The sequence below is a fragment of the Baudoinia panamericana genome, assembly GCF_000338955.1.
Source record: "Baudoinia panamericana UAMH 10762 unplaced genomic scaffold BAUCOscaffold_7, whole genome shotgun sequence".
Taxonomy (NCBI): Eukaryota; Fungi; Ascomycota; class Dothideomycetes; order Mycosphaerellales; family Teratosphaeriaceae; genus Baudoinia; species Baudoinia panamericana.
The window spans coordinates 85,777-96,949 of record NW_006911263.1 but is presented as its reverse complement, the minus strand read 5'-3'; the positions used below and the strand labels follow the sequence as shown (position 1 = coordinate 96,949).

Here is an 11,173-nt window from a genome sequence, read left to right as displayed (position 1 = left end):
ATATACAGCATGCTACAAGTGATTGGGAGCAGGATTTCAACCCTGCAGCATTCACCAGTGGGCGGAAGAAGAAGAAGGGCAAGAAGAACAAGCGGACAGCAACAATTATCGGTCTGGAACCCGAGCAGTCCACTATGATACCTCGACCAGACGATGCCACCTCAGCGCTTGCTGCAAAGGTCGATGATGCTGTTTCTGAGACCTCGCAAGGACAGCCAGAAGTCACCCCCTACGAACGCTTTGCGAGTCCTAATGTCGAGGCAGCACATCAGACACCAACGTTAGCTTCAGAAGAAGAAACCCTGCGCAAGGCAAGCGGAGCGGCGGTGGCGACGGACAACCAGGCTGTAACCCCGGAAGACGATATCGCCCTGGATTCTCAAGACCACCATGACCACTCGCATGTCGTCGCAATGTCAAACACAGCCCCATGGAACGAGCGATTCCAAGAGCGACGGACTTCAAAGGACGAAGCAGGTAGCGAAAAGTCGGCAGACGCAGTTGCGGCACAATTGCCGTATGCATCTCAACCGGATGAAGTCAGTGAAGAAAGCCTCCCGCCGCTTCCGGAGTCCCCTGTGTCCACGGATGCTCGCTTCGGAGCATTCAACAAGCCTTTATCAGGAGCTCCTGAACAGAAATCGCCATCTGATCACCTTGACCAGACTGATCCGGGTTTGTACGCCTTAACGGACGCTTCTGCTGCAAATGTTTTGGGTGAACAATCTGCGCCGTGGCGGTCGCCGCAAGACGTGACCTCTGACCCCCTTCGAGATGCTATGTTTGATGGCGTTCAGCCACAACCATACAACCTCCATGAACCTTTGGACAGCCATGGTACGGATGTTATCGCACTGGTGACAAATGGTGATGAACCCAGCGCCGTAGGAGACGAAATGTCATTCTATACAAAGCCAAGTAAGAAGGGAAAGAGGAATGGCAAGCGCATCGCTTGGACTGACGATACCCGAGACATGGACCCCAAGCTTACGCACACGGATGAAACGCCTACCAGCAGTGAACCTCGTCCAGCTCCAGGCTTTCATGGCCTTTCGCCGGTGATAGCAGGAAGCTTAGCCGGTGGTGCTGCGCTACTCGCCAGCGCCAGCCTGCTCGAGCGTAAGCAAGACGCGGAGGATGAGCGCTCCTTCGCATTACCGAAGCAGTCCAAGAAATCGAAGCGCAAAGCAAAGCAGAGCCGCATCCTGCTCGAAGATGATGACACCCTTGACGCTTCAAGGCAAGCAGAGGATGCCGCAAACGGCGATCAAGCGATGCCAGTGACTGTGTCCGATGATATTACGGCACTCGACAATTCTAATGGATCTGCCATTGCTAACCTCGAACAAGACCTTGCTCAAGTCAATGATGCTGCTGATGTCCCCTTACCAGCACCAAGCGGCGACGAAATGGAAGACCCGCCAAGGCAGATTCCACCTTTGGTGGCGGAAGGTGACGGCGCATCAGAAAAAGCAGTGCACTACATATCGCAGGAATCACAGCCGCGACAAGGCAACATGGACCTTTTCCCGGAGCCTGAACGACAGGAATCATTTGACAATGCTGATGTCCAAGCGTCATATCAGGACGCTCGTGAGCAGGGCGCACATGATCTCCTCGCCGATGCAGCGTCTGAGCCCTTCGCCGCAGAGGTGCCCTCAGCCCATAATAGTAACAGTGCTCAAGCTTTGGTTGATCAGCCAGCAGCCGTGGAAGAGGGTTGGCCTGCTTTCGCGACTAAGCGCTCGAAGAAGGAGAAGCGCAAAACCAAGAAGGGTGCGCTGCCGTCCATGTCCGCATCGGAGGAGCCTACTGTAGCCCCTACAGACGAAATGGTTGACCAGGAGACTGTTCCAACTACATACAAGTTGCCTCACGTGGTGGACGACATTGCCACACCGACCGAGTCTGCAGAAGGAATGGAACGCTCCGCTCCTACTGTTGCGGATGAGATATCAGCAGAGGAGGAAGTACCGTTGCGCTCAGCGCAGGATACTAACGGCCAGGAGGACGAGTGGCCGGATGTCGTTACAAAGCGGACCAAGAAGGAGAAGCGGAAAGCCAAGAAGGGGGCTCCGCCGTTCACTCGTGCATCGGAAGAGCCTACCGTAGCCCGCACGGAGGAGACAGGTGAAGATGACCCTGCCCGTATGCCTCATACGCTGCCCGACAATACCGACAAGGCCTCTAAACCCGTTCATCATGCGGAAGAACCGGAACCCTCTGAACTTCTAATCGCGGACGCTCTGCGCGCAGACGCGAAAACACTGGCACAAGCACAGCAAGGCACTGACGATCCAGAGGATGAGTGGCCAAGTGCATCTTTAAAGCGTTCGAAAAAGGAAAAGCGCAAGGCGAAAAGGGGCGGCCTGTTAGCACCTGATGATACGGTTGAGCAAGCTCTAGGCGAACAACCAACCGCGGAAGCACAGCTCCAGCAAGAGTCGATGCCATCCGCTGAGAGGGAACCAGTGACAAGCTTTCAGCCTACCCTATATGGAGCTTATGCTACCGCAGCCTTCGAGCATGCGGCGACAGACGCTGCCATCGCAGACACTGGCCCCGAGGCCATCACCTTATCGTCTGTTGCTGAGGTTCACAACCCTCACGACCCTGCCTCAACAGCTGTCGAGGCCGATGCTTCCAGCATACCTTTACCGGCAGACACGGTGGGAGACTGGGATGTTCCGGACATGGCAGTCGATCTGAAAGACAACGCATCTGACCTATGCAGTAGTTTGTACCATGAGCATGACCGTAGCTACGTGCAAGACACAACCGAAGAATTATCCCGGCGTCCAACACAAGACGACGTTGAATTTGCTGCAACTGTCGCAGCCGCCATGGCTGAGAGTGGTTTCGACCCGGACCTCGTGGTGAACGACGCTGCTTTCCAGCGCAGAGTATCACCGTCTGGTATCTTGGCCGAAGCTGATCCAGAAGAGGTCGTGCCCTCGAGAAGGAAGGCTAAGAAGAGTACAAAAGCGTCGAGTGATCCAACCGCCAAGGAGCCCGTGTCGGAGGTCGAAGACGGCCCAGTAGTTGACAGGGATCACATGGGCCAGCCGACTCCTTCTCGGAAAGGTGAGAACTTCGACTTCGATGAACAACTGCATCAAAGTCTGGCGAAGTCTGGATTTGATCCTGCGTTACTCCGACGAGCAACAGGCTCCGGACATGCCTCACCAACTCCTGCCGGACTGGACGATGATTTTGAAGTTTGGTATGCCAAGTCTAGGCGAAAGAAAGGCAGGAAAGCTCGTGCTTACCCTACTGATGATGCGGAGACGGATGAGGAAACAGCACCAGGCGCGAAAGAGGGTGGGCCCGCACAATACGCGCCTTCTTCCATTGCCGCTGAGCCTCTCACCAAAGAGTCGTCCTTGGACAACACTGAACACTCCGGAGACAATGACGAGCCCGGATTGGAGAAAACCCTCGGCCAGGAGGACGAAGTACCACCACCGGCCCTACCAATTGAAGAGACCACCATTCCGATGTCTGTGGAACACACAGACGTTGACCCAGCTCACACATTCAATGTTGCAGGCGATAAGGATCTAGATGTTGATGAGATGGACAAAGCTTACAGCACTTACAAGAAAAAGGATCGCAGAAAGCGGAAGAAAGAGCGAATAGCAGCGGCTAGGGCCGAGGGAGCGCAGGATACTGGCTCCGGAACGGCAACTGCAGAGGACGAGCCTAGCTTACCTGTTACCGCTCGAGAGGCATCAGTGCTGCAGACTACAGAGGCTCAAGCCATGCAGGTTCGCGGAAAAGAAGAGATGGAGCCCGCCAGTCTGCCGAATATACTCGGTGACGCTTCAAGCAAAGTACAGAGCGTCTTTCCAGGACTTGAGAGAGTCAAGCGAAGGAGGCAAACCACGGCATCAACCACAATTCTGCATGACGATGTGCAACCTCAGCAGCAAGATCCCAGTGGGCAAGATGGCCTGCTGCATACTTCCGAGGTTTCACAATCGCTGCCTCTGTCGGTTGGCCGTCGTTCAGCACCCTTACCAGTACCAACTGATGCGGTAGCCACACTCGATCCCACAGATGGCGGCGTCAGCCAAGACACAGTTGGCTTAGCAAACCCTGACTTCGCTGGTGGTGCTTTAACAGCTGTGGGCATCATGGGCGCAGCTACAGCGGCTGTGAGTGTGCTGCAACAGCATGGCGTTAGGGACGGACATAACTCTACGGAGCCTGAATGGTCATTCGCTAACCTCGGAGATGACGGCCATCCAAAGTTCGCCACTAAGCCCATCGATAATAAAGAGCACCAAATCGCGAGAGACAGTGGCTACCAGGAAATGGATAGTCCGCTCGCAAACCGTCTCTCGAATCCAAGCGTACGTGGAGGACCATCAATCGTCCGAACTACACCTTCTCGCGAAAGTCTCCACAGCAGGCGGTCAATGGAACCTTTGCACATTGACACACAGCACGACGAACCTTACAGCTTAGGGCTCCCGAAGGAGCAAGCTGCAGACGCTCCAGAGACCGAGAACTTGAGAGATCGCGCACTGAGTGGCGAGAGTGCAAAGACGCCGTTGCAATCAACGACAAAGAACCGTACTTCATACCTATTCCAGAGTCCGCCCACGCATCTGCGGGATTTGGCAAATGTCTCTGATGGAATATCGCCGAATTTATCGCGACCGTCAGTCGGCGCCGACGACCTGGAGGCAGAGCGGATACACGCAGGATCTGAGCATCATGCACTCTCTCCACCGGCCGAAAGTGTCTCGTTTGCTCCGAATATTCCGCTTGCAGTGATCCCGGAGGAGCACACTGCTTCGAAGCGCAGCAAAGACGACACAGATATTGGCGGTCCTGAGCTTGTGAAAGCGCTGCGCCGAACGGAGACGCCTGAGACCATCCGTAACACTCGCCAACGCAGGCTTTCGTCGTCAGCGCACCCAACTGTTACTATTCCGACCACTCATCTCAGATCATTAAGCAATCCTCTGTCGACCGATGATGTGCTCCAGCGATTGTCATGGCCAGCGGTTGATGAAGAGAATGATACGGTCAACATCGACCGAACTCTCAGACGCAAGTCGCCTAAGCCAACAATACTTGAGCCTCGGTCCGCGAGCGTCGTCAGTAGTCGCTCAAACGCCAGTGTTGGTCATCAACACAAGTCGCCCTCCGATTTACGCTCGTTCTCAAGAAACAGCAATCGGAGCAGCACGCCAACTCTACGCAGAGTGGATCGCAGCTTGTCAGGTGATCTGCGGGCCGCATCCCGGCGCAGCGACGCGGGGTCTGCCGTTGGCGCCCGATCGTCGACACCCAAAACAATCCCTTTCGAGCCGCCACCAACTCCACCATCCAACGATGAGGACGTGATCATTGCCGGCGCTGCTGGCGCAGCAGCCATGGCCGATGTCTTTCAAGGATATGGCGACGTGCAAGCCTCTCGTAGTTCGCCAACACGTCCGCCGAGCGTGCGAAAGCGGCAGAGCATGCATATAGTCGAGCTGGAATCCAGGCTTGACCAGCTGACATCTGAGAATCGCGCTCTCCATGACGCGAGGCAGAACGCGGAGCAAACTCACGAAGCAACCAGCTATCAGCACGATGTCAACAGCCAAGCATTGCGCCAAGCGCTTGATGCGCGGGAGCTGCAGTTGCAAGAAAAGGACGCCGAGATCAGCCAGATACGTGCGATCTTAGAGCCATTGCAGGGAGAGATTGCACGGCTTGCCGACCTCAATGCTGGACTTACCGATGCCAACAGGAAGCTTGTCGACGACAGCAATGGCCGCTACGGTCAGCTTCATGCCGAACATACCCACGCTCACGAGCAGTGGCAGAGCACAAGCCGCGAGCTGGATCAAATACGAGAAGAACACGGCCGGCTCACGACAGGCATGCAGCAGATTGTAGAGACTGAAGTCGCAAACGCGGTCGCGGACAAAAACGCAGAGATTCACCACTTGCGCGAAGAGCTCGACATCGCCACTGAGCGTATTCGGGCCCTCCAAGTTCAGATCCAGTCCTCGAGGCCGTATGAGTTCCTAACCATCCGAGACGAAGACTACTTTGACGGCGCTTGCCAGAAGCTCTGCCAGCATGTTCAGCAGTGGGTCTTGCGGTTTTCGAAAGTCTCAGACAACCGCGTCTGCAGACTCTCCTCCCAGTTGCAAGACGACAAGATTGAGAACCGCTTGGACAATGCAATCTTGGACGGCTCAGACGTCGATAAGTTGCTCGCCGACCGCATCAGAAGGCGAGACGTTTTCATGTCGGTGTTGATGACTATGGTCTGGGAGTACGTCTTCACCCGCTACCTCTTCGGCATGGACCGAGATCAGCGTCAGAAACTCAAGGCTCTGGAAAAGGTGTTAGCGGAAGTCGGACCACCTCGCGCAGTCGCTCAATGGCGTGCTACGACGTTGACACTCTTGTCCAAACGGCCAGACTTTGCCCGCCAGTGCACCATGGATACAGAAGCCGTCGCGCACGAGATCTACGCACTGCTTTGCGCTCTTCTCCCGCCGCCACCGAATGCAGAACAGCAGCTGGTAGCGTCATTGCAGAAGGTCATCAGCGTTGCCGTCGACCTGTCGATCGAAATGCGTACGCAACGCGCAGAGTACATCATGCTCCCACCCCTCCAGCCGGAGTATGACATGCAAGGTGAATTGGCGCGTCAAGTGCACTTCAACGCGTCACTCATGAACGAGCGCTCCGGACTCTTTAGCTCGAATGAAGCGCTGGAGCAGGATCGTGCGGTGGTGAAGATTGTACTGTTCCCGCTTGTGGTGAAGAAAGGAGACGAAAGCGGAGAGGGTGAGGAGGAGATCGTGGTCTGCCCAGCGCAAGTGCTTGTGCAGAACGAGGGTGGGAAGGCAAAGAAGGTTGTTAGAGTCATGAGCGGCGCCATGGAGATTGATGACCCACGTAGGAGCAGGCAGAGTCTGGTTAGTACGGCGCCAGGGAGTGCGGCGTTCTAGAGGTGCATAGTTGGGCATGTCTTTTTGATACCATAGTGTGAATGTATTGACGAATTACGGAGCCTGTCGTCTTTTGTGTTTATCCCATGAGAAAGGATGTAAATGTGGTCTCCTGGTTTGCCTTGGCAGTTGGTGACGCAAGCAATGCCTGGGACATGCCGGGTCCTTTGAGAGCTGAACCTGGTCAGCCGACCACTCCTTCATCATGCCCAGGCGGCCTCATCCAGCTGCGCCGCGCCCGCGCATGTAATAGGTATGGATCGCAAGTAAGTCGTGTTATCAAATCTTCTTGTGTCGCAGACTCTATATTCTTATTCTTCCTCGTTTTTCTCGCTTCTCAAGCGTAACATTACCAAGACCGTTGGAAGGAGGCTTTGAGCGCTGTTGCATACGATCAGGCACGACGATTATCTCTAAGTTGTACAGGACCTCCATCCGCCAAACACGCGCAGCATCCCACAAGCTACGTGACCGCCGAGATGTGTCTCATCACCACTCCAAATGAACGGCGCAAACGCTTCGTCGTGACCGAAGACGCCTACAACGCGCCGAGACCGGTATCGAACTACACTGGCGGGCCAGCACCGCGAAGGTCGGGCACACATGGTCGACGCTCGACGAGCTCGCTACCGCCGGATAGGGTGTACTACAGGAGCAGCTATAGGGAGAGCGGGCCGAGACTGAGCGAGAGGGATGTCTATACTACGAGAACCAGCCGGACCTATGTCCGGTGAAGTGGCCGCTTCATTGACACTCGTACGAATATGTTGGATTTGGTTGAGGGAAGGCTTGTACTATTGTGGGTGATGACTTGATGAATGAAGGACTATGACTATGAGCTACACACTCTCAGGCGGGTGCACGTTTGTGACTCTTCTGGCGGCGGATATTCCAGCAGTTGCGATCGTCCGCCATTCCCATTATTATTAAGGACTTGGACTCAGCAGTTGTCGAGGCGATAAGGCTCTTTTGCTCGGCTTTATGTTGGGAACAGGCGGCGGTTGTGTTTCACCTTGTGGTTCAGTCAAGTTGATTGCTCAAAGCGCTTTCAGCAGGTACCAGGTATAGGAACGTTCAACAACCAACAATTCATTGGCGAATCTCAGATCACGAATTCCTCCGCGGCCATCATGCGCATAGCATAGCAACCGCGCGTTTTTGTGGAACGCAGGCGTAAGTACAGTGACGTAGCTTCCGCAGAGCTCCATTTGCTTTGTTCAACAAAGACTGCGACTGCCAGCTCCTTGACACTTTTTCACCGTTCGATAGTGCAGGTTTGCAGGAGTTGTTAAGGGACGTCGTAAAGCTCTGTACCTAGCGTTGTCCAAACCAATACGATCCTCAGACTCGAAGGAGACACGCGAAGATGTGAGCGCAAATAGACCCCCCCTCCGCTTGGCGGTGATGTGCGCTGCCTTCGCAATACTCATATCATGGTCTAGGAATCTCGGGCGCTCACACTCGATCCGCTCGAAGAGGAGTGAGAGCTCCTCCAACAAAGATGCGGGCCGTCATCGCTTCGCCATGTCTTCGCTGCGGGGCATGACCCAGCCTGAGCTGTCGAAGAAGCTGTACAAGCTCATCAAGACACAAAACAGCCAGATTGGGCACTACGAGAATGCGGCGCGCGACACGCACAGTGTGGCGAGTCAGCTGAGCGAATGGGGCGAAAGCACCGGCGACGAAGCTGTGTCCGATATCAGTGACAAGCTTGGCGTCTTGCTGGCGGAGATCGCGGAGCAAGAAGATCTCTTCTCGCAGAATCTGGAAGAAAGCCGAGGCATATTGAAGCAGATCCGCAACACGGAAAGCTCGGTGCAACCGAGCCGTAACCAAAAAGCGAAGGTAAGCAAGCGCGTTGGCCAGCCGGCAATATACCCGGGTTAACGTGGCTGCGCAGATCCAAGACGAGATTCAGAAGCTCAAGTACAAGGAACCAGAGTCGCCGAAGCTCGTCATACTCGAGCAGGAGCTTGTCCGTGCCGAGGCGCAGTCGCTCGTCGCGGAAGCGCAACTTACCAACATTACCCGTCAGAAGCTCAAGGAGGCGTACGACGTCCAGACCGCGGCGATCATCGAGCGCGCCGAGAAGCAGATCATGCTTGCTCAGCACGCACGTCGCCTGGTCGGCTTGCTGGACGACACCCCGATCGTGCCTGGCGAAGAGCGACCGCCGTTTGAGGACACGGAGGCTGCTCGAGAGATCCTCAACGACGCCGAGGCAAGCTTGCGCGGCTGGGCGCCATCTGTCGAACCCATCCAGTCTTCTGGTGCGAAGGTCGGCGCAAACCTCATGCCGAGCCACGTTGGCCAAGCTGGGGCGGAGGAACAAGCTATGAGAACCGCCGAGGAGAGGGTTCACGGTGGTGCCACTAGCGCGACTGGCACGAGCGAGGTGACTCATGGAACTCACGAACAGGTACAGCATTCATCATACCAGCCAGAGGGGGTATCGGCGCCATACCCGACACACGAGACCGCGACCGCATAAGCGGTGATGAGGATGAAAAGAAGTATGACCCGGTGAGTGAGGTTCCAAAGGAAGCACGGTGTTGGTGGTTAATGATGTATGTTGATGACTGCAACGACTCCATCTACTTGATACCAGTACCAAGCCATTCGCTTTCACATCTCTTGTGTCTCTTTCCGAAGCACACCTGTCCTTCCGTGAGTATAGGAAATATCGCCTACTGCACTGCAGGCGTTGCCACCCACAGCACGCTTTGTTGGATCGAAGCCTCTCACGCGATTCTGTAGTGGCGTACCAGAACAGCCCAAGCGCCGAACGTCAAGCACTCCTGCCGCATCCCGGCCCTAGGGCCTACAGGATTTTGGAGCCAGATCAAGCTACTGCGATAATCTACCTAAATATCAACAGCTGAACTACAGCTCACGGTGCTCTTCTTAGAACCACTCGTTCTTCGTAGAACTGTGCCACCATGGAAGAAGGCAGCCAGCTATGGAACCTGGATAAGGTTTTCTGGGATAACTACCTGAAGGGCCGACCAAAAGTCCCCGACAGCTTTTTTGAGCGCATCTTCAACTATCACGCCAAACACTCCGGCAATTTTGAGAACGCACACGATGCTGGAGCCGGTCCTGGCGTGCATTCTGCTCGCCTCGCCAAGCGCTTCGGGCATGTGCTGCTATCGGATCCGGCGGAGAAGAACATTGTCATCATGCGGAAGGCGCTAGGAGAGAATAGCCAATTCGATATTCGTCATTCTAAGCTCGAGGACGTAGACGGCATTGTGCCAGGTAGTATGGACTTGGTTTTCGCTGGGGTAATGATTCACTTCGTCGAGCAGCCCAAGGGTATCGAAAGCGTGGCCCATCAGCTCAAGCCGGGTGGAACATTTGCGTCGGGCGAGTTCGGCATAGCATTCATCAAGAACCCTGCGGCACAACGCATTTGGACCCAGCTGTTTCATCAAGGCGTCATTAACGTCATGAATCGATTCAGAGCTGCCGGCAATGAAGCCATGTTTGCAGTACTGCAAAGGGCGGCTTCTATGAATGGAGCCGTGCCTTTACCGGAGGAATACTTCAAGCCCGGCGCCATCCGTCTGAGTCTGAATCACCCAGAGTGTTGGTCATTTTATGATGAACAATGCCCGCCGCAGCTTAGGCACGAGCTGCCGCAGATCATTGCTACGGGGCCGAACGATGTGTTGCGGTTCGAGAGTGAGACTGGCCGGGAGTTTACTGCGGACATGACGCTGCTCAAGATCATTATGAGTACCTACACCTTCGACCCCGAGGGTGAAGGCTTGCCGGAGTTGTGGGACGAGCTGGGGGAAATTGTTGGTGATGGAAGCGTCGATTGTGCGTGGCCTGCAGAACTGATCCTTGCAACCCGGCGGTAAGCGTAGCAGAAGTCTGCGGACGATGTTGACTGCTATTCTCAGCATTGTTGTAGTGTTAAGAAATACCATCCCATCATCACTGCAATCCTATGTGCACTCATCCTGTTACTTGTCCCTCATAGAACGCCCACGCAGCTGAGATTGGTACGCTCGAGATCCGAACAGCTCTTCCCGATACTGCTCCACCTCCGGTACGAAAGAAGGACATTCGTGCCTCACGATAGAGACCAGGACCCAGAATTAGCTTACTGCCAACATGAGCATAGCTAGGACCTGTGACTGCAACGCTTTCCTTCACTCGAGTGAAATCCTTAATCAAACTGTTCAGCGACTTCACTT

The 11,173-nt window shown here is 55.0% G+C and overlaps 3 protein-coding genes across 3 annotated transcripts; all 3 read left to right on the top strand.

Moving 5' to 3' along the window:
- Positions 1–5,474: 5,474 nt before the first annotated feature.
- Positions 5,475–6,968, top strand: BAUCODRAFT_71325 (uncharacterized protein; the record flags this gene model as incomplete). Its single annotated transcript, XM_007678778.1, has 1 exon — positions 5,475–6,968. One exon carries the CDS (start codon positions 5,475–5,477, stop codon positions 6,966–6,968), a length of 1,494 nt encoding a protein of 497 aa, XP_007676968.1.
- A 1,524-nt stretch (positions 6,969–8,492) lies between these two features.
- Positions 8,493–9,459, top strand: BAUCODRAFT_24599 (uncharacterized protein; the record flags this gene model as incomplete). The annotated part of the gene is made up of 2 exons (XM_007678539.1): positions 8,493–8,813; positions 8,869–9,459. 2 exons carry the CDS (start codon positions 8,493–8,495, stop codon positions 9,457–9,459), a joined length of 912 nt encoding a protein of 303 aa, XP_007676729.1.
- A 133-nt stretch (positions 9,460–9,592) lies between these two features.
- BAUCODRAFT_493190 (uncharacterized protein) lies at positions 9,593–11,077 on the top strand. The gene is made up of 2 exons (XM_007678848.1): positions 9,593–9,635; positions 9,726–11,077. The coding sequence occupies exon 2, from the start codon at positions 9,908–9,910 to the stop codon at positions 10,832–10,834; it is 927 nt and encodes a 308-aa protein (XP_007677038.1). The 5' UTR covers positions 9,593–9,635; positions 9,726–9,907; the 3' UTR covers positions 10,835–11,077.
- Positions 11,078–11,173: the final 96 nt, after the last annotated feature.

Bases quoted from the DNA above. Each gene is read 5' to 3' on its own strand.
- BAUCODRAFT_493190 (XM_007678848.1), top strand. From the start codon at position 9,908: ATGGAAGAAGGCAGCCAGCTATGGAACCTGGATAAGGTTTTCTGGGAT.